This window comes from Ictalurus furcatus, chromosome 10 (assembly GCF_023375685.1).
Source record: "Ictalurus furcatus strain D&B chromosome 10, Billie_1.0, whole genome shotgun sequence".
Taxonomy (NCBI): domain Eukaryota; kingdom Metazoa; phylum Chordata; class Actinopteri; order Siluriformes; family Ictaluridae; genus Ictalurus; species Ictalurus furcatus.
The window spans coordinates 22,985,905-23,009,156 of NC_071264.1; the positions used below are offsets into that span (position 1 = coordinate 22,985,905).

The 23,252-nt window shown below is 36.8% G+C and overlaps 1 protein-coding gene across 1 annotated transcript in view; it reads left to right on the forward strand.

The window, feature by feature from the left end:
* Window positions 1-9,216: 9,216 nt before the first annotated feature.
* Window positions 9,217-23,252, forward strand: part of LOC128613376 (NT-3 growth factor receptor-like) — a 28,061-nt gene continuing 14,025 nt past the window's right edge. The window contains exons 1-2 of the mRNA XM_053634084.1: window positions 9,217-9,373; window positions 23,058-23,188. Coding sequence (XP_053490059.1) covers window positions 9,328-9,373; window positions 23,058-23,188 — 177 coding nt within the window. The 5' untranslated portion in view covers window positions 9,217-9,327. The remainder of the gene's footprint in view (window positions 9,374-23,057; window positions 23,189-23,252) is intronic.

Here is a 23,252-nt window from a genome sequence, read left to right on the forward strand (position 1 = left end):
TAATAGTATTAAAAGTTTAAAAGCTAGTATAATTAAATGATAAGTAATTAAATTCCCATATCTCTTCAATGGAATTTGCACCAGTGTCTTCAGGTCCTCCTACCTGAAGCATTTTCTTTTACCACAGACATGATTCACATGATTGCACATGATTCAATTAACTACACATTGGTGAGGATCTTGATTAAATGAATACTGCAAAACTGTGTCAGAGGATTAATTGCCAGTGGAATACGAAACAGTCAAACAATGTAAGGACAATAAAAAGCCACAGACCTAAGCTTTTGTTGGAGATGGAGTCCTGGAAGTTACACAAGACTGTTTAATGTTCTCCCAGATGTGATACTGATCTCATACTACAGACATTAACATATTTAGCAGAACTTTGATCAAAATCGACTTAGATGCTGAATCCATGTTCAAGCATCTATAGCTGTTAAAGGATGTCATATAAGTTATGTGCTTTCTTGCCTGTGATTGGACAAAAAACTCCACTCTAAACTAGTTATCTCACAGAACTCATCCAAAGGCGTCTAATACTGATCCACACTGGCCTGACATACTGTATATCAGCCCATAAATAGAGGTGCATTGATTATGGTGGTTGGTCCTGGTCCACATTGATGTCCACATTGTTGTTTATGGGCTACTGGGAAAACAGGATTTGAATCCAGAACATTTGTCTTCAGTGTAAATCTTCAGTCTAAATTCACGTGTTTATAGTGTTATAACCTGGGTTTTATGCAGTTGAATGGCCTAGAGTGCAGCTAACAAAGCTACTGATATAACATTCAATAATGCATGGGATTGTTAACTTAATGTATAGAAAATAGCTTTAAAACTACTCAATCCTGACTCACTTTCACATTTGAATATTTGTCTTATATGAAACATGAATTATTTATATAGTCCTATGGCATATGGACTGTAAATGTATATCATTTGTTATTCTGCTACATTGTTACCTTAATTAACATTAAAGAGATGATTAAAAATGCAAAGAAGGAAAAATCCAAGGCACTTCTTCTGGTACAAAAGTTAAAAGACCTTTATTGTTATTTGGCTAGTCACATTAGGACATACAAAAATTAAAAGCCACACTGATGTGTTTCGGCATACAGCCTTCCTCAGAGTGTGTTAGAGACACAGCGTTCCAAGATGCCCCTTTCTAATCATTAAAGAGATGATTATTTGCCCAAATAGCAGCCAGTATGCAAAGCTAAAACATTTAGAAAACATAGTGAACAAATACCCTGCTTGGCCTGCATGGCAACAGAAGACTGTAGCATACGCTCACATTTCTAAAAACCTCAAGCAATATTTATAGTCAGAGGAAATAACAGCATGAAATGCACATATCATACCATCCTGCTGGTTCAGATGGAGCATTACAACACCTTCTCGCTTTAGATGTGCACCTCATCCAAAATCATGGCAATTTTAAAGATGACAACAGCATCCAAATACATTTTGATTGGCATTGGCATGGCAGTCAGACTTATTTCATGCCAAATGAGTGCTACATGCAGAATGAACCTGCCTTAAGCTCTCAACCTGAAAAATAAAAAAAAAATAAAACTTGCAAATAAGTTTTTGCCTAGGTTTTGAAATTGCTGGATTTTCAGAGAAACAAAGTATCAGCCCCTGGCACTAAGTGTTCCGAACTGCTGAAGACACAGTTTTTCTACATTTTGCATTCTTAAAATTCATAAAGAGAGCTGATGCAAGAACAAACAATAAATAATATGAAAACTGCCAGCACTTGCACTGTCTCACAATGGAATCATGTACCTACATTTTGAAAAATGTGACAGTTCCAGTGTGCAATTGTCACCAATCAGTTGGATTATACAGTAACAATTCTGAGATCATGTATGCTACTATTACAGCATATTTGTATATTGGATAAACACATGAGTTCCTGATATGTGATGAATAAATATTTGATTTACTGAAAGGATAAGGCAATAACAAACTTTTATGAAGCAGCGGCAACTAAAGAAATCAACTGAATGAAATCATTTTTGGTCAAATCATCAAATAAACTCAGAGTATCTCTAGTGCTAAGAGAGAGAAAGAGCCCGTTTTGGTTCTTTAAATACATCCTGTTCTCATCACTGCTTAAAAAAAAAAAAACATTTCCTGTAATAATAAGTCCTCTTATTATTTCACAGGATATGATTCTTGATTTGAAATGACGCTCTTTGCTGCCTACAGATCAAATACACATTCCAATGATAATACCAGTGAAAATGAGCTTTCTGATTGAATGAGCCTGACTATGCCTCTGGAATGTGCAATGTAAAATCCTGATGCATGATTTCCTCCCTGCTATTTGTAGAAATAGCTCCATCGGCACCATATTTGTCTACAGTTTAAGCACACAATCTCCTAAACCTGTGCGTGTATTGTTGTGGACCTTGTATTGTGGCCTTTGAGTGTGACTCAGTGAAGGGAGTTTGCTCCGCTCTGCTGGAGCAGCTGAGTTTCAGGGCATTTCCAAGGTCTGATCGATGGTGGCTTTACAGTGGCCAGCACAACTATCTCATTCATTTTCTCTCTCTTTCCCTCCGAGCTGGTAATAAAAGGTAAATGTTTAATGCCCTGAGCTCAATCGGCATACACCACCCAGCTGCCTAGAGTGATGCTGTATTATCAGGTTTCTAGCACCTTTCTGTTCTGCTGGCCGCCGAGTGACTGATGACACCTGAACATAACCTCCATCACTTTAATGCCGGCAGAGACGGAAGACTCGAGTCACACTTCTGCCAAAGAAAAAGTTCTTGCTTTCTAGCAACTCGATATACTTTCATAGAATTTACTGTACATTGCGTGTGATTTTGCATACAGTATATACTTATATTTAACCCTTTTTAGTTACATTCGACTCCTTTTATTTCTGCTTGACTTCACTCTCTCATTATCATATTATGATCTACAGCCGGTTTTTAACTATGCCACTTGAATAGTGTAACACATGTATATGCCATTGTGAATTCTTTTGTCCTTATTCCCTCTGATGAAAGGTATATATATTTTCACCTTTGGTTTTATTCATCTAATTTACATGGCACCCATAAGGCGATTGCGCAACACTTCTGAGACAAACCAGTAATAGCTGAAATCTATGCATGCCAGATTTAGATTTAGATTTTATATGAACAGATATGTGCTCCTTGCCCTCCCTTATGTCTCTGATGCATTTTACACCCCCATAAACACAATTGAACAATTGCACTGATGGACAAAACATAAATTTTTCGAGGCCTCTTTCATGAAGGATCATAAATATTGATGTCCTCCCAAGTCGTCTAACCGTAAACAGAGGAACAGTTAGTATAACGGTAAACTGAAAAATACTGTATACTATAATATATGACCTAGATGTTTACTTTGATATTTACATCCCAGGTAGGAAAGAACACTCAACTGCCCTGATTCTGCAATGCCAAGGAATGTGCTGTATCTTCAGGGAAATATAATACTAGAATAAACCAACAAAAAACAATTTTATCACAAATGACTTTTTGTTTACTAAGATCCATAATTACTAGGAAGACCAACAAGGGCCGTCTGTTCATCTTATATAATTAAAATTAAGTTGAACCAATCACATTAGACAGTATGCAGTGTTTCCACAAACAATACGGACTACATCATGGTTCAGTGGGGGGGCATAGTGATACAGTAGGATCCTTACAAGTCAGGCCATACAGACCTCACATTATAATCTGAATACAGATCCCCTTAATTTATAGTCATAATAACTCTAATAATAGTGGGTTGTGGCTTCCATCAGTGTAACAACATTAAGAAATCACAGACTCCCTGGTTATGCTTTACAGACCCCAGTTTGTGAATTATGAGTTTAAACCACTGACAGTGCATTTACACTACCAACTAGTTCAATTATGAACACTTTAATTAAAAAAATAAATTAATTAATTAACACCTCTGTTACCTTAGAGAATGGGATTCCCATAAACTATGCAAATAACCTTGAATGAACCAATTCTAAGCAAACCTTTGGCCAGATTTACTAAAAAGGGTTATTTACTTTCTTAATTGATTTAAGGGTGAGGCTTTTGATTGGATGGCACTATTAGGAAACAAATGATACAATGCACTAGCTTGCATGCACTCCAACATGGCCACAAATTCACCAGGACACTATAAATTAATTTGTTGTTTTTACTTTGTTATAGCTGGTGTAGTAAGTTACTATAAAATTTCAAGCTAATTGAGACTCAAAACAAATAATGGCCAACAATGTGTCCTAATTGACAGAAGAGGCAGAGCCAAAGAATAACACACTGCAGAGCGGACCTTTCTGATCTCGCTTATACTATGGCTACTTACTACCAGTTTTTTTTTGTTTGTTTGGTTTTTTTTTTTTTTTCAAAATAGGCTTTTTAGAAATATGTTCTTTGTTTTATTTGGGTAATTTTTTATGCACAGTGACATTCCAATCAAAAGTGAGTATTCTCATGAATGCCTATGGTATAGATTTTAAAGCACAATGGAACTAATAACACTAGAATGGTTTATTTGTTCCCCTTGTTTTAATGAAGGTCAAGATCAGTGAGAATTGTCTGGCACCATTATTCACACCAGGAATTCACCACTGAGTTTTTACTTATTAATGACCTGAGTTGCTATGAATACCAATACATGTCATTTGCTTCCCCCATTTAATTAAGGGTGAGTCCACTGCGAACTGGGTTCTCAATTTTAAGGCCACCCTGATAAGAGCAGAGAGGAACATTGAGTGCGAAGTTACTTCACTCCTGGAGTTACCCGGGTTAAGTGGTTTTCTCAAGGGCAGTGACCTATGCGAGGGCAAGTGCTGTAGAACTGCCATTTCACTGGGACAAGGTCAGAGTGTTGTAGAGCCCATTTGAGAACTTGGACTATCCTCTATTCCTCAGGCTGCAGCCATGCGGCATCACGGATCATGTAAACAAAGCAGGAAATGGTAGGCATGCAGTTTCCTGAGATGAGGTTCCTGAAGATCCCCAACAAATTAAAAGTACTTACTGTACACTGTAAGAGCCATTGAATATTGCCTTATACCACTTATTAATATCCAGTTTTTTTTTTCTTCATCTGTATCAATTTATACCATCTTTTTTTTTCACAAAGCAAAGCAGGCAACAAAAAGTCAGTGGGCAAAATTGATTAAAAAATTTTTATTCTCCAGTTTTGTTTCTGTAATTGGTTTGCCTCACCATGGTTATATTGTCCCCTGTGAAGAAGCTGCAATTTACAGTTGTGCTTAGCAGTAAACATAGATGAGAACCAGTGGGTTTGCATGAATCAACATGTGCCTCTTGGCTACAGATTGCATGGAAATCTTTCAAATGGTTTGAAGGCTTTTGGTGCTATAAAGGCCACAGAATGAGTGTGGCAAAGGAGTGGAGGACTTTCCATTTAAACTCACTCTCAATCTCAGTGTGGTCCATGAAAAAGATAGTCAATCAAATAGTCAGTCAAATCACTGCAGTAGGTTTTTGAGGGAAAACTGTCAGCTTACAAGGACCAGGTCCAAATTTCACTTGAGGTTAAAGCTGCTTAACAGCTACTGTATAAAGGGCTGGAAGAGAATGAAAAATTCAGGGGATTTCATATTTTTTGAAAAACAACAACATTAAACACAGCACATAACAAAATCAACAACAGTTAAACAACATATGCAGCAATGTATGCAGGCATAGCATTATTTATCTTCTAGAACATTTTTTGTAAATCAACTTCTCTGATTTTCTCTCTGAAAAAACAGCCACCTTGAAGAATATTTGTAAGAGAGAGAGAGAGAAAGAGAGAGAGAGAGAGAGAGAGAGAGAGATAGTGTGTGTACCATCATAACCTAACCATAGAATATTTCAGATTATATCACAGTAGTGTTGAATTTTTGATTCTGATTGGTCAGAAGATTTAAATTAATTTATAGTCCTGTCAGCAGTTCTGGCTGCAAGCTTTATAATAATAATAATAATTCCTTAGATTTATATAGCGCTTTTCTAGGCACTCAAAGTGCTTTACATTGTATGGGGGGATCTGGTCAATCACCACCAGTGTGTAGCATCCACCTCGATGATGCGACGGCAGCCATAGTGCGCCAGAACACCCACCACACACCAGCTCTTAGTGGAGAGGAGAGGAGAGTGATATAGCCAATTCAGAGATGGAGATTATTAGGGGACCATGATAGAGAAGGCCAATTGGGGAATTTGGCCAGGACACTGGGGTTATATGCCTACTCTTTTACTATAAGTGTCCTGGGATTTTTAATGACCACAGAGAGACAGGACCTCAGTTTAATGTCTAATCCGAAAGACTTTATATTAACGTCTTCATTCTATCATTTCTACAATACACACTTAATAATAATAATAATAATAATAATAATAATAATAATAATAATAATAATAATAATAATAATAATAAATAATATTATTAAAATTATAAATTGTATTATTACTATTATTATATAGTGCAATATATATATATATATATATATATATATATATATATATATACACATATATACACACACACACACATATATATATATATATATATATATATATATATATATATATATATATATATATATATATATCTTATATTTTATACATTATGCACACATTATATTTTATTTATTATACACACTTCTCTACCATGCACAATATTACCTAGATCTATTTTGACTGACTGCTTTATTTGTAACATTAGAATTTCACTCATTTTTATATATACTTTTTTTAAACTTGGTGAACTGTGTAAATTGTGATGTGACAATAAAATCTAAAGTCTAAATCAATGGATTTAAAAATGTGCATATTGGATTTAGAATGTGCATTTTGGAAAGCGTCTCGAGTGTCAGTACTTTGTACTAGTTAAATGTAAAGCTGTAACTTTAGGTTTGCAGAAGCTGGAAGGATGAAGGATTTTCCTTTGAGGTTTTCTTTGTAACATGACCAGCTGTGTTTCATCTTATTAACTACAGGAGACAGAGAAAAGAAAGGCTAGTTAGGGTATTTGCAGCTGCTGATACTAATTTGTAATACTAAAAAGTGATACTAATTTATTTCGTGGCTATTCCACCAGATTAAATGTAATTATAAAGGGGAAATACAGCATGTATGATGTTGTTCATTAATAAATAAAAAATTGTAATGACTGTCAAATTGTGTCAAACTGTCAGTCCATTCCACTGTTAATTATTTTCCTATAGAGACATGCAACATCATATTTTATTCTTTGCTTGCCACTATCACATATTTTATTGCCTTCAGTGTCCTTCTGTAATTTGTTTTAACTGTTCTGCCTTCTGCCTGCAGGTCCTGTAGCAGTGATCAGTGGGGAGGAAGACTCTGCCAGTCCACTTCATCACGTTAATCATGGAATCATCACGCCCTGTACTCTGGACGCTGGTCCTGATGCTGTGGTGATCGGAATGAGCCGTATTCCTGTGCTGGAGAACCCTCAGTACTTCCGGCATGGACACAACTGTAACAAACCGACCACCCGTAAGTCAGCTACACAGCACTTTCATTTCTCTGTCCAAATGTGTAACTCAGTTAATTCTGAGTGAAGTGCTAAATTTCCAGTGTACAAACACATTACAGAGAACATGTTCAGGTAATTAAAAGTTTTTGCTACTGTTAAGTGATGGTCATGGCTGGTCATGATACTGAATGATGCGACCAAAACAAATTCTACTTCAGGGGGTCTCATAGTGTATTCATAAAACTACTACAGTATGTATGTCAGGAACAGACACACTTCATTTATCTTTTATTGAAAGACATTAAGGCAACACTATTCATGCTTCCTATATTTTTATTTACAACCCCACTTCTGAAAAAAGTGGAACAGTATGGAAAATACAAAAAAAAAAAAAAAAAAGACTCATTTGAAAATTCTATTCACCCGGTACTATACTGAAAACACATTATTAACACATTATTTAATGTTTTACTTTGTGGATTTCATTTATTTTTGAAAATATACACTCATTTAAAATCTGAGGACTGCAACACTCTCCAAAAAAGTTGGGACAGTCGACTGTTTACCACTGTGTAATAACTTTTAATAACACGTATTAAATGTTTGGTCACTGAGTGAAGACACCATTTGGTTCAGTTTAGCCAGCGGAATTTTCCCCCATTCATCCATTATGCAGTTCTTCAGCTGCGCAACTGTACGGGGCTTCATTGCCTTATTTTGCGCTTCATAATGCACCACACATTCTCAATTGGAGACAGGTCAGGACTGCATGCAGGCCATGCTCGCACCTGCACTCTCTGCTTATGCAACCATGCGCTCGTAATCCAGACAGAATGTGGTTTGGCGTTGTCCTGCTCTGGATGGCAGCATATGTTGCTCCAAAATGTGTAGATATCTTTCTGCCCTCACAGATGTGCAAGTTACCCATGCCATGGGCACTGACACAGCCCTATACAATGACAGACGCTGGCTTTTGGACCCGACGCTAATAACAGCTTGGATGGTTCTTTTCCTCATCTATTACAGACTCATGATGGTTTTTAAGACAGTGACATCTGAGGCATCAGAGATCACGTGCATTCAGAAGTGGTTTTGGGCCTTGCCCTTTACGCACCAAGATTTGACTGGATTCCTTGAATCTTTTAATTATATTGTACACAGTAGAAGGTGAAATGCCCAAAATCCTATCAATTTGTCTTTGGGGAATGTTGTTCTCAAAGTGTTGGATTATTCTCTGACGCATCTGTTGGCAGATTGATGAGCACCGACCCATCCTTGCTCTTGAAGGACTAGGCCTTTTTGGAGGCTCCTTATATACTATGATTAGACAATTGCCTCAACTGTTTCACATCACCTTCTTATTTCAACTTATCACATTGCTATTAGTCCTAAATTGCCCCTGTCCCATCTTTGTGGAACATGTTGCATGCATTAATTTCAAAATAAATGTTTACCTTCAAAAAATTATGCAGTTAATCAGGTAAAACATCAAATACTTTGTCTTTATATGTTTTTTTTTTTGTTAAAATACAAGTCAAAGTACATTTACAACTCACTCCTCTTTGTTTTTATTAGCATTTTCCATACTGTCCCAACTTTTCGGAATTGGGGTTATAGTTGTTTCAAGACTGTAATCATCTCTCTGAATAGCAAGCATGATAAACAGAACTGCTGCACTTGCCATTAACTAGACCTTTTGTTCAAACAATGCAAAATGTACTCTTCTATCATTTGTCCCTTTGTTTATTTTGTTATTCTGGGAATGCTGGCTGTCCGGGATTACCTGAAAAAAATAAATAAATAACAGAAGCAAGTATGGCCAGAAGCAAGTCTCCAGAAGAACTATGGAAGGTTCTCCAAGGTGCTTAAAATATAACAGGCAATGTTTTCATAAAACTTTATTCGGTGTACCTGAGACTACTGATGCATTTTTAAAGATAAAAACATTGACGTTTAGTTTATTGCTGATTTGTTTTTTTTGTTGGTTTTTTAAAATACATTTCATTATTTTTGAAGGCACATTCACTTTACAGCATTTCTTTCCATGTGACTCAATACTTTTGCACAGTACTGTAGGAGAATACTTTAATCTTCATTATTCACTTCCACTAAAATCTGCACACAGCTGCTGTTTGCATTTGGCTTTCTAAAGGTCAAAAAACACACCTCGATGTAGACATTTGTGGGCATTTGCCCTAGTTATTACACCAGTGTATAGTGTCATTACTAAACTACCATATGTAGGACATGGAGGAAGCTTGGCTTCGATAAGCTGAAGTCTCTCCTATTGAAAATAGATGCCTCATGGATGGCACAATCCTGCTCTTAGTGCAAATTTTACTGACACAAATACCGCCCTATTGTTGTCCAAATGGAGGTTCTTGGCTGCTCTTTTGATCAGTGGCGTTGCTAAGATTTATTTTTTGCTTTGCTGAGTCCCAGTGGCCTACGCATCTGTAGTCCTGATTCTAATGTAGATTCTTCATTTAAATCCTTTCAAATAAATCAGAACACGTTGTCCTATTGCCACATAAATCCTTTTTTGATGTTTGTTACAAATACAAACAGTAAAAGGAAGCCTGTTCATTGACAGAGACACATTCCTTTTTTCTTGCAAACAACACACACACACACACACACACACACACACACACACACACACACACACACATTGATATTCCCAGCACACTGCAGCGGTCTGTTCACTGTGAGCACTGTGATGGCCATGTGGAGATCTCGGAGAGAGGGAAGAGAAATTCAGATTAAGCTCTCATGAATAAATTAACACACTATTCATTATACATTGTATAAATACTTTATGGCTCCTGGCCATTGCATGTAAACCGTCATCAAAACGAGGGTGTAATATTTCAATGACACTTTCTTAAAAGGAATGCACACATTTTTAGTCTTCTGTCTCTTGATTTCAGAAGGTCTGTTAGACTGCTGTTTAAAATTAGAAACACATTTGGTTCAATCTGTTTTTTGACTTGGCTCAAAACACACAATATGTTTCATATGGTGATAAAGTGCGTTATCTGTGAAGCAATATTTTCATCCGGATTTTGTGGGACAAGTTTTTTTTTTTTTTACTTGGAGCTCTATCTATGATGATCATTCTTTTAGACTAAAGCTGTTTGTTTTTTCCTAGAGAGAGTGCTCTTGCCAAATTACCTTGTAAGAATAAACACCTGGGGGCACAGTGGCTTAGTGGTTAACACGTTTGCCTCACACCTCCAGGGTTGGGGTTTGATTCCTGCCGCAGCCCGGTGTGTGTGGAATTTGCATGTTCTCCTCGTGCTTCGGGGGTCCCAACGGGTACTCCGGTTTCCTCCCCCAGTCCAAAGACATGCATTGTAGGCTGATTGGCATGTCCAGAAAAGTGTCCATAGTGTATGAGTGGGTGTGTGAATGTTTGTGGATTGTGCCCTGTGATGGATTAGCACCCTGTACAGGGTGTTCCCCACCTTGTGCCCCATGCTTCCTGGGATAGACTCCAGGTTCCCATGACCCAGTAAGGATAGGCGGTACAGAAAATGGTTGGATGGATGGATGTAATAAACACATTGCTGAATGAGCTATAATTCATTGAAACAACATAACAGTAGTTCCTGAGAACTGTAAGATTTCAGTACTTTTATTTGAACTAAACAGCGTGTTAAAATATTATTCCAAACAGAAGAGGTAAGGCATTGGTGGTCATTTGGTACATACAATCCCAGTTAATTAAACTAGCTAGCTAGCATCTAACTGGTTAACCAAGCTGTTAGTACTAAAGCCAGTAGAAAGCATATGTCTTGAGATCTAGGCGAAGACAGATGCAAATACAGTTTGAGGTTTTATTATAGGGGCTGGCAAACAAATCCAAAATGGTGTTCAAAATGTTATCTGAAAATAGGAAATGGCCAGGAGATAAACAAAACATCAATACTTGGGCAAAAGCCAGTCAAAACCAGAATAACAATACACAGACTTAAAGGCTTGGTAAGTTCAAGTATCTACACACCAAGCATTAATTGCAGTGTGAGTGTGGAACTGGAGTCCTTATATACTGTGTGTAGTTGATTGTTGTTCAGATGTGTGTGATTAGAAATCAGATGAATGTGAACGTGAAAGTCCTTGGGTATTGGGAAGTGTAGTCCATGGTGGCCATATTTGCATTCCTGGGAAGCTGTCCTGGGAAGCTGAGTTTCTTGTCAATTCCGGGGTTCAGCATATCACAAACTCCTTATGTTTTTCCAACAGAAAACATCATTAGAATTTCTTCATTATTAGAAGGTTAGGTTTTAATGTTCTAAAATTCATGTTCTGGTTTTCTTGTAATAAGATCTTCTTTAATAAGAGTTTCACAAAGAATTTTGCCCATGTGATATTCCATGTTTGGCAAGAAATAACATTATGGATGTAGTTGTATGCACCTATGTTGTATGTATTGTGGCTTTGAAAAAGGACTTCTAATAAGTAATCCTTATGAGAAAGTCAAAACAGAAGTTTCCAACTGCCAAATAGCCCACCAGCTAAGAATAATTCCTACTCAGGATGTCAGAGCATTAACGTGCTATTAATGGTGAATTACTGTAATCTACAGCCCCTTTTTGAAAATAATTATACCACAGCTATATTTAATTGTTCATTCTCTGTGGTCAAATGGGGTTAAAGTGCCCCTATTATGCTTTTTCAAATATTACCTTTCATGTAGTGTTATATAGCCGTTTGTGAATGTAAAATGTCTGCATATTCTTAAAACTCAAAGTTCACGACAAATGGAGTTATTGTCTCCCAAATGAAGGAACCAATTCTGAACAGCCTGAAATGAGTCGTCAGTAATTCCAGACTTACTTCCTGCACAAACCCCCGCCTCTGGTCTTCATTGGTTGCTCGCAAACAAGGTGTACTTTGACCCACCTATATTGTTGCCGTAGTATCTGAAGCACGAGCTGTAAAGGCACAGCCCTCTTCTGGAAAGGGGGCTGGGAGCAGCAGCTCATTTACATTTAAAGAGACACACATGAAAACAGCATGATTTTGCTTCCACCAAAAAAGGGGCATTTACAGCATGGTATAATAAATGATCCATGGTGTATTGTGAGCTGAAACTTCACAGGCACTTTCTGGGGACACCTGAGACTTATATTACATCTTGTAAAAAAGGGGCATAATAGATCCTCTTTAATTAATTTTCTAAAACAACACAGCTTAACATGGTTTATATTAATCTGCTGATTCTAATATTATCATTTCTATAGCAGCAACTAACACAGGTACTTATATGGTGGACGTTCCGTATAAATGGAGTAAAATGTGCAATAATTTATATGGTGACATAAAGAGATGTTTATTATTTTATTCATTATTATTAGAAGGAATCTCTAGTGTTGAAACAGTCAGAGGGAAAGCTGTAACTTTAGGGCTGATACAAGAATGGCTTCAAGGGGGCTTTGTGATTTCTTTGTAACAAGCTGCATTTTGGAGTTATTATTATTATTATTATTATTATTATTATTATTATTATTATTTTAAAAGAGGCTGATGAGGGAAGAGGAACTTAGATGTTACTATAAATGGATAAAAAGTATGATGTGTCATTCTTTTGTAAAGCTATAACTTTTCTGATATCTAAATTTCTTCTACAACAACACAAGCTGCATTTTTGTTCCCGTATTCACTTCAAGAGAAAAACAGAGAGTCTGTGTAAAGCACGAGTAAAAACAGGTTGCTAACAATTTTTTTTTTGTGGTATTCCATGGCATTCGATGTAACTATAAATGGATAAAAAATATATTGCTTTGGCCTTTAATAAGTAGGGAAAAAACACCTTAGTGTTGGCAAATTGCTGCAAACAACCAATCAAGATGTGCTGTTATAGGTGCTGAAAATAATCAACTTCAGGGTGAAAACAACATCAAACCACTCTGTCATTGATTATTTTCCTATGACAGCACACCCCATCATGTTTTATTCCTTAAATAAGGAAACAGATATTTTCTGGCATTTTAAAATCTACTCAGGAGCTTTTTGTATTCATACAAGGGCCAAACAAGCACTAGTGTACTGTGAGGTTTCAGGAACACTGTGAGGTGGGAAATAGGAAGTTCTGAAAATATAGAGTTCCCAGCTGTCATGAATGCACTAGTCAAAACATCATCAGGATGTGTCATAAACACACTTATATGCTGTAGCAAGCTTCTTTGAGCAGAAAAATATTTCCAACTTGTCAGTCAGGTGTCATTTATTTGACTCCATACTGAGTCTCCATGGTAAAAAGTTGAAATGAATTTTTGTTCTGGATGTCTGGTTTCCTTAGACACAGCTTTCTCATTACAGATATGGCCGTTTTCATCTTTTCAGTCCAGACAAATTAGAAAACAGTAAACAGTCATTAATTTTTGTTTGATGTTTTCAGAACAGACATAACATACCACCTGACGTGTAAAATTTGTATAGACTTCTCTAAATGTAACTGGTTTATTTGGGCTTATCCAAGAACCATTGTCGGTATCCCTTGCAGACATCAGTGCACAGATAGACACGGGTAAAAGAGGCATGTTTATACTCAAGGTCAAAACATAAACAGGCAGAGGTGGAATACAGACACAACAGCTTCTGGGAAATATACTACAAAAACATAGTACTAAAAAAACATGGAAGTTTGCCATTAATTTTAGCCATTTCCATTTCACACCTGTAGAAAATAAATATAATAAATATAAAAAAGAAAGAGAGAGAGAGAGAGAGAGAGAGAGAGAGAAGCAGCACTGCCAAGATCCAGGCACTGAGTTCTCTGCATCTGTGTGGAGCTTCATTTTTCGTGTTTTGCCTGAGGCCAGACCCGAGGGGCTCAACTGTGTGTCATATGGGACCTTCTATAACAGACCGAATATTTAATAAGTGTTAATTATTAATTGTTAATGTTGCTAGGAAACAATCAGCATTTGAGGGCGTATTATAAGAAAGTAGCATTAAAATAAACTGGATTGATTTTCATAAGACTATACAAGGAGTATAAACAGACATGATGCAACTTTATGGCAGATTTTGAAAACAAAGCTAATCACATGTAATTTTTTTCCATAAACATGAGAATGAATAACTGGCTATTGGAAAAAACTCATACAAATGGAAAGAACAATCATACAATTGGCAAGCAACTAATTCAATATGCCTCAGATTTCATCTACATATTGTTCCATACAGCAATGAAATTATGCACATGGAAAGTGTCCACAAATTACTAAGAATGAACACATCATTAGGGATAAATAACTGAATTTGTAAATTAACTACAAAAAGAGTCATAAAATTGTGATCGTTAGCTCGCTTACTACCAAACATGTCTAATTTGAGTATTTACACACAGCGGTTAGAATAACGCTAGCTTGCTTCGACTAATTTAAATATTTACACGCAGTGGTTAGCATAACGTTAGTTCGCTTTGGCTAATTTTAATATTTACACACAGTGGTTAGCATAACGTTAGCTCACTTACTAACAAACAGGAAATCTTTAAAGATTAAGGTAAAGAATTTAGGTTAAATTAAGTGTACATACAACATTACTTACGGTACTACCGTATTGAAGATACTACCGTTTAAAAAAATACAGTGGCATCGGCGGTATTTTGAAGCTTTAGTATCGCAATACTACCGTAATACCAGTATACTGTGCAACCCTAACTCCTAGCCAATGAAAAAATGTCATTATCATGTGACACAAAGACGTTTGGACATATTGCATCTAGCTGACACTTGACGAAGCCAACAGACAGGAATCTTTTCTCTGTCATTCCAGTTGTAGTCATTTGTACATGTTACATTATGAAAGCATTTTTGCATTTGTCAGAGGTCCACAAGCTCATCCTCCGTCTATACAGTCAAGTAAAGTGCTTGTATCTCTCTTGGCTTTTTTCCCCTCCCATCTGTTGCCTGAATCAGTCATCCAATTACATCACTTACCATCTCACACTATAAAGCCCAAGTAGGTTTAAAAATACCAGGAGGACTTTTCATTCTGGAAGAAGATTAGAAGGCTGAAGATCAGAAATCACTTTAAAAGTAGACAATTTTGAAAAAAAAAAGAAAAAAGATTAAAATCAGACTAACAGGCTTTCTGCCATTAATTGAAGCCCAAGATAAAAACGAATGTTTCGGAAAGGAACCTTTGGAAATGTTGTTTCATTATATTCTTTATATCCTTGTTGCCTTTTATCTAGAAGTTTCAGAGATAAGTGGCTGAGATGGATGCAGATGCAATTAGAGAGGTTTATTAAACAATCAGCAGACAAAACAGGCAGAGGTCAGGAAATCAGCAAACAGCACAAATGTAGCAAAACCAAAATACAGAACCCAGGAAACAATCAAAGTCAAAAACCAGAGTAGTGATAATATGAACAAACAGGCTTGGTAAGTTCAGAGTATGCACAACTGAGCATTATGTCGCAAGATATTTGTGAGTAATGGTGCATTCAAGTCCTCATGGGAAGTTCGTATTTATGAGTTGGGAAGTCATACGGTAATTACGACGTCAGATGAGTTCAAGTCACTTTGGTCGGAGCAAGGTGGCGGTGTACCTTCTCTTAATTAACTACAAAAATTACATATTATATAGTAATTGTACAATGCGATCATATTTTGTGCAGGAAGTTCGCTTGTTTTATTGTAAACAAAAATGCCTGACAAAGACATTAAGCAATTTGCTTGTATTTCAATAACTTGCTGCATATACCAAACACATAATAACTGAAATCAGCTTCTGAAATGTGTAATCTTTCGATTTCAACAAATTTACTGTCAATTACACACATTGTATCCATTGATTCCGTCATGTTTTCTTACTGACAACTCGGAAACTCAGTTCTCAAAGAAAATCCTGCATGTTCTGGGAAACTGAGTTTACAGACAGAGTTGACCTGATAAGAAGAATATGATTTAAAAAATAAAAATAAAAATCAAACTTAATAAAATTCACCACATCCCAACCATTGAATGGAGATAATTTGGTACACAGTGATTATTTTTGTTTTCATGATAACCGGCCTGTCCATATGGACTGTCTGTTATTCTCAACCTGTTATTCAAGGTAACATTTCATAAGGACTATTAGTAAAGACAAGAGGACAAAGACATCAGCACATGTGGATGAATTGAATCCAAATAAATGTGGACCTCGCCACAGAAAGTCTATTGTTAGGAATTATAATTGTACAACTGCTATGATCTAGTGTGCACTTGACCTCATTACAGCTACACAGTGAACAAAATAAGAAAGTGATAACGTCCAGTCAGTAATGGTGCTGTGATGAGTTGTTCTTTAATAAACAGCACACATACAGTACAAAAAAAATGTATTTTATCATCTAATTTGGTGTAATTATTATACTGATTCGGGTATTATATTGCCTTCAAATCTTTGGAAGTGTGCAGTGTGTGTTCTGAACGGGATCAGGGATGCCAGAAAGGAAGGTTAAGGCCACCATTCCAGCTCTGTGCTGTCAGGTGTGTTGTAAAATGGCTCTTTCAGAGGACGGGACAAAGCCAGTCGACCACTTAATGATCAAATAAGTGAATATAAATTACGTATTTGAGGCAGAAGTGGAGGTTTGACCCGTCCTCGCGTCTCCCTGCTTAGACTCATACATCCTCCGTGCATGAATGATGAACACAATAACAGCGGCTATGAGATGCTATTCACAGCTCGAGTGCGTTCGCCCTCTGTTGTCAAAGATTTGTGGGCGGAAGTCAGAATTCTGACAAGGTGGCGTGAGAGACGAGTCATGTAGGGTTTCTGGCTGAGGATGGACTAGTCTGGTGCAAAAGTTTGGTGATTTTGTGCTGTGATAAAATCCCAGCTGTGATACGTTTCTGTCTTCTCTCATTAATAATGCATGGCTTTTTACTGTATAGGAAAAGAATTTATGTGTTTTGAGGAATCAGCCATTGTAGCATATAAAATCGAGAGACTGTTGCTTGTGAAAATCCCAGGAGATCAGCAGTTTCTGAAATAGTCAAACCAGCCGATCTGGTATCAACAACCATGCCATGGTGACAGTCATAGAGATCACATTTTTTCCCCATTCTAATGTTTGATGTGAACATTAGCTGAAGTTCTTGACCTGTACTTGCATGATTTTATACATTGCAATGCTGCCACATGATTGGCCGCTTAAATAATTGTATGAATGTGCAGGTGCACAGGTGTTCCTAATAAAGTGGACGGTGAATGGATATAGACGCACATTACACTCACAGATCACTTTATTAGGAACACAAGTACACCTGCTATACACTTTTAAGAATGCAATTATCCGATTCGCCAATCTTGTGGCATCAGTGCAATACATAAAATCATGCAGATACAAATCAAGAGCTTCAGTTAACGCTCACATCAAACATCAGAATTAGGAAAAAATGTGATCTCAGTGACTTTAACCGTGGCATGGATGTTAGTGTCAGACAGGGTGGTTTGAGTATTTCAGAAACTGATGATCTCATGGTCTTTTCATGCACAAAATTCTCTAGAGTTTATACAGAATGTTGCACACCAGGTTCAAGCTGACTGGAAGACTATAGTAACTCAAATAACCACTTATATAACTGTGTTGAGTAGGAAAAGCATATCCGAATCCACACATTAAACCTTGAGGCAGATGGGCTATAACAGCAGAGGACCACATTGGGTTCCAGTCCTGTTAGCCAAGAACAGGAATCTGAGGCCTACAATTTTCTACAATGTGTACAGTCGTGTGAAAAAAAAGGATATTGTTGGCTTTTTTTTTAATACATATTTGGACAAGCAAACATTTGATCATATTTGAAACAGTGCCTATTAATTAAGTTGATATACTTGAACAAAACCACAAGGAAAATGAGCTTTTTCAATCATTTATTCAACAGAAATATCAATAGATGTGATATTCTTCTGTGGAAAAAGTAAGTACATCCTTGGCCTCAGAAGCTGGTATTTCCCCCTTTAGCATAAATAACTTCTTGTAGGTGTTTTGCATAATTGTCCACCAGTCTCTGACATCGGCTTGCTGGAATTTTTGACCACTCTTCCATGCAACATTATTTCAGTTGTAAAATGTTTGAGGCCTTTCTCGCATGTACTGCCTTTTCAACCCCCCCCCCAACAGTTCAATGGGATTCAAATCCAGGCTTTGATTAGGCCATTACATAACCCTACATTTCTTCTTTTTCAGCCATTCCTTGGTGGATTTGTTAGTGTGCTTGGGATCATTATCCTGTTGAAAGATCCACTTTCAGTTCAACTTCAACTTTTGAACAGATGGCCTCACATTATCTTCAAGCACTCTTTGATATGTTGCAGAATTCATAGTTGAATTAATGAATGCAAGCTGTCCAGCGAAGCAACCCCAAACCATAACATTTCCACCAACGTGCTTCACAGTTGGTATGAGGTGGTTCTCCTAAAAAGCTGTCTTTGGTCTGCACCAAACATGTCTGCTGTTACTGTGGCCAAACAACTCTATTCATCTGTCCAAAGCACATTATTCCAAAAGGCCTGTTCTTTTCCCATATGCTCGTTGGCAAACTGTAGTCTTGCTTTAATGTTTTTTTAGACAGCAAAGGCTTTTTCAGGACACACATCCCATACAGGTCAAATTTGTGCAATCTCTTTCTGATTGCAGAAGCATGCACTTTGACAACAACAGTTGCGAGACTTACTAGTAGATCCTGTGATAAAACTTTGTGGTTCTTGGAGACTTCTTTTTGCATCAGATGGTCTGCTCTTGGGCTGAATTTGCTGGGACAGTCAGTCCTGGAATCTGCACCACTTGTAGATGATTTTCCTTACAGTGGAATGACATATTTCAAATAATTTGAGATTATTTTAGATCCCTTGTCAGACTAATAGGAATCCACAACCTTTTTTCTGAAGGCCTTATAGAACTCTTTAGATCTTGATATGATGACACCACACACCTTAATAGCAAAGGGAACACCAGACACTAGATATGAGAGGGGTATAAATAAGACAGGTTCCACCTGCACTCCCTAAGCAGGTTCTAATCACTGGCACCCAATCTTCAACACCTAATTCTAATTTTATGGATATGATGGTGTGATAAATGTAGGGGTGTACTTACTTTTTCCATGTGACTGATTTGTTTTGTTGTTGTTGTTTTTTGTTCATTTTGAATTTAAATATGAAAATTACTACAAAATGTCAATTTTATGTGTCATTTGATAAAGTGTATCAACTTTATTAATAGCCACTGTTTCAAAGAGGATCAAATGTTTGCTTGTCCTAATATGTCAAAAAAAAACAACAACAATTTCCATGGGGTGTACTTATTTTTTCACATGACTGTAGTTCTGAAAACTACAATCCGTCCTGATCAAAAATATTATTCTCTTTTGCATGTGTCTTAGCCAGAAGTAGTGATAGAATTATAAAATCTGATGCAGCAATGTCCAAGGTCACCACACATATGGTATATTCTATACAGTACATGTTTATACAGTATCTTCATCCATACTAGCTATTTGTGAGTGTTCGGTAAGTGTTAATTTAACACTGAAGTCTGAACTAGACTCATTTTCCAATATTGATCAATTTTAGACTTTAATGAGCCACTTGGAGGTGGAGGTGTGAAGAAAATGTGTTACTTTTGCAAGCGTACTCCAAAAGTCTCTGTAACTGTTGATTTTACAAGCCAGAAGAATTCACAGTCCTTCTTTGTTAATTTCCCAGCATGTTGCTGGGCCAAAAACATTGGCAAACATTAGCATTAATAAAACATTCAAAAACGAAGAAATTGGTGGTAGTTTAAGTTACTTTTGTGAGGACATGACTATCATTAAGGTAATTAAAATGTTAATAAAAACCAGATCAATTTTATAATTATAATAGCAACAACAATAACCTTTATTATCTGTCACAGAATTGGACAAAGCAATTGTACATTTATCTCATGTGAAATGCCTCATTTACATTTTTATGCATTTGGCAACCAGTAGGCTATTATCCAAAGTGCTTTACATGTGAGACAGAATAGAGTCTAAGCACAGAGCTGAGAAGGTCACAACACTGACTTTTTTTTTTTTTTTTAGCAATTCAGGAGTTTGAACTTACACTGAATTTTTAATGATGAGCTATATTGCGTAGGATACAGATGCACAGACATACAAAGATAATCAGCAACTAACAAAAGTCATCTACATTCATGTACTTGGTAATCATATATGTGGGACAGCCTGGAAATACCCTTCACCTGGTCCAATTTTGACACTTTCTTCTACAGTATATAGTAGAAATATACAGTATAGTTCTAACAATTTTCCTGATCTGAAATACGTATGTTTTTTTTTGTTTTGCACATATCTCAATCAGAATGTAGAAGGTCCACTGTGTAAGGAAATCACACTTAGCTAGTAAGGTTTTAGATACTGACTCCTTACCTAACATGATCTTTACAGGAGCAAAGCCGAGTCAAATGTGAAGTAAAGCAAAAACATTTCCATGTTGTTTTAGTGAAAAGATATTAATGTTTTCTTCAATTTGAGGTATTTCATTGTGTTTGAACATTTTAGCTGTTTCCCAGAATTCAGCCACAGGTTTTCCCTGACTGTCATACACTATATGTATTATAATGACATTTCATCGGATACTGTAACAACATAAATAACTTGCTATTTTAGCCCCTTAACATGATTATCGCTGTCTTTAGATCATCACTGGTTCATGGTCTTTGTGTTCAAGAGATATGTTTTCTAGAGACATCTGCTAACCTCAGTACATTACATCAGTTTGTCAATAAACTTCCAAATTTTTTGAAATTTCCAGAAGTCATTTATAAAAATAACAACTATATCCTGCTGTCTGGTGCATTGTTTGTATTGTTATTTCATATAGATCTGTTTCTGAGGCTTTCTGCTCTGTTAGATTGCCCCGCTATTGGAAAAATGGGTATTATTCATGTGCATGAAAACTGCAGATGTTTTTTATTGGCTTTGATACAGAAAAAAACAGTGAAGAACAGTATTTTCTGGCAGATAGGAAAAACTTCTGGCTGGTTCTGAGATGAAATAGGTCATACAGACAACAATTAAGGCCTTAATGACTGGCTTAAAAGGTTACGTACAAAGAGTTTCAGGAAACTCACACATTGTAATGAATTTTAATGAATAATGTAGAGGGACAGGGAGTTTGTGATGGACTTAAGATGCAGAGCAAGATTTTTGGCAAAGTACTTCATACTACATATTATAAGGAAACTGTCCATCTGTCAATGGATTTTAGTCCAAGGTTAATCTAAATTTGGAAATGGTGTGTGAATGGGCCGGGCAGCTCTGGTGTGAAGACTCTTAACAGCACATATTGTGCTGTTTGGACACACAAAATAAAGATTTGTGGTTATTTAAAATGAGCAGTTTGTGGAAATGGTGTAGTGAATTATATATAGTGGTTTAATACAGCCATCCATTTTCCATACTGCTTATCCTACACAGGGTTGCGGGGAACTTGAAGCCTATCCTAGGGGACTTCGGGCACAAGGCGGGCGACACCCTGGATGGGGTGCCAAGCCATCACAGGGCACAATCACACACCCACACACTATGGACAATTTAGAGATGCCAATCAGCTTACTGCACATCTTTGCACTGGGGGAGGAAAATGGTGTACCTGGAGGAAATCCCCGAAGCATGGGGAGAAAATACACACTCTACACACACAGGGCAGAGGTGGGAATTGAGCCCCCAACCCTGGAGGTGTGAGGCAAATGTGCTAACCACTAAGCCACCATGCCCCCCTTCCCCCGCCCATGGTTTATCCAGATTAGAAACATCTGAATATAGATTTAGATCACTTCTAGAAAATGAGAAAAGTTACATTACTTATGGTGAAACTGAAGAAAAAAAACAATAAACAACAAAAATTTGACATCACATTTCAGTTTCATAAATGAAGGTCATATTTGAGGACATGTTTATATCCAGAGGCGTCGATCATATGCATGAGGATAGTTGTGCATTTCTTAGAAATGCTAATATCCAACAATATGATGAAAATGACTGAGTGCCGATGCTTAAATGGCCCCAAGTGAATTTTCACAGATGGTTTAAAGAGGCTTTTTACTATTGACTCTCATTTGCATTTAGGGTTTTTTTTTTAGGGAGCTCAGAGGGATGCAGAAAACACATCCAGTTGTAAGAGTGAATGAAACCTCTAGAGCTCCATCTGCACAGGAAGTGACCTTTCACACACCATGAAAAACACACCCACACATATACATCATATTCTCACTATCACACACATGCATAGATACTCATGCTTGAATTGGCAACTACTAATGTGTAAACAATGAATATTCTTAGCAAGAGCTCATAAATGGATATTGATAACAAAGCTGGTAAAATTCTGCAATGTTCTTTGGTATTATGGTCAATCTTGGAATCTGAATTTGTCTCTCTGTCTGTCTGTCTGTCCCTCTATATTCCTGTATAAGGTTATATGTTTCTTTACTGGCATAAGACTACACATCTTTCATTAAACATTGTCCCTGCCTCACTTTTTCTCTCTCCTAGATGTCCAGCATGTGAAGCGGAGGGACATTGTTCTGAAACGGGAGCTAGGAGAAGGTGCTTTTGGCAAAGTTTTCCTGGCCGAGTGCTACAACCTCAGTCATACCAAGGAGAAGTTGCTGGTAGCCGTCAAGGTGCATAGCGTCTTATTCAGTCAACCCTGATCTGTTCACCTCAGTTTATAATGAGCTATTTTAT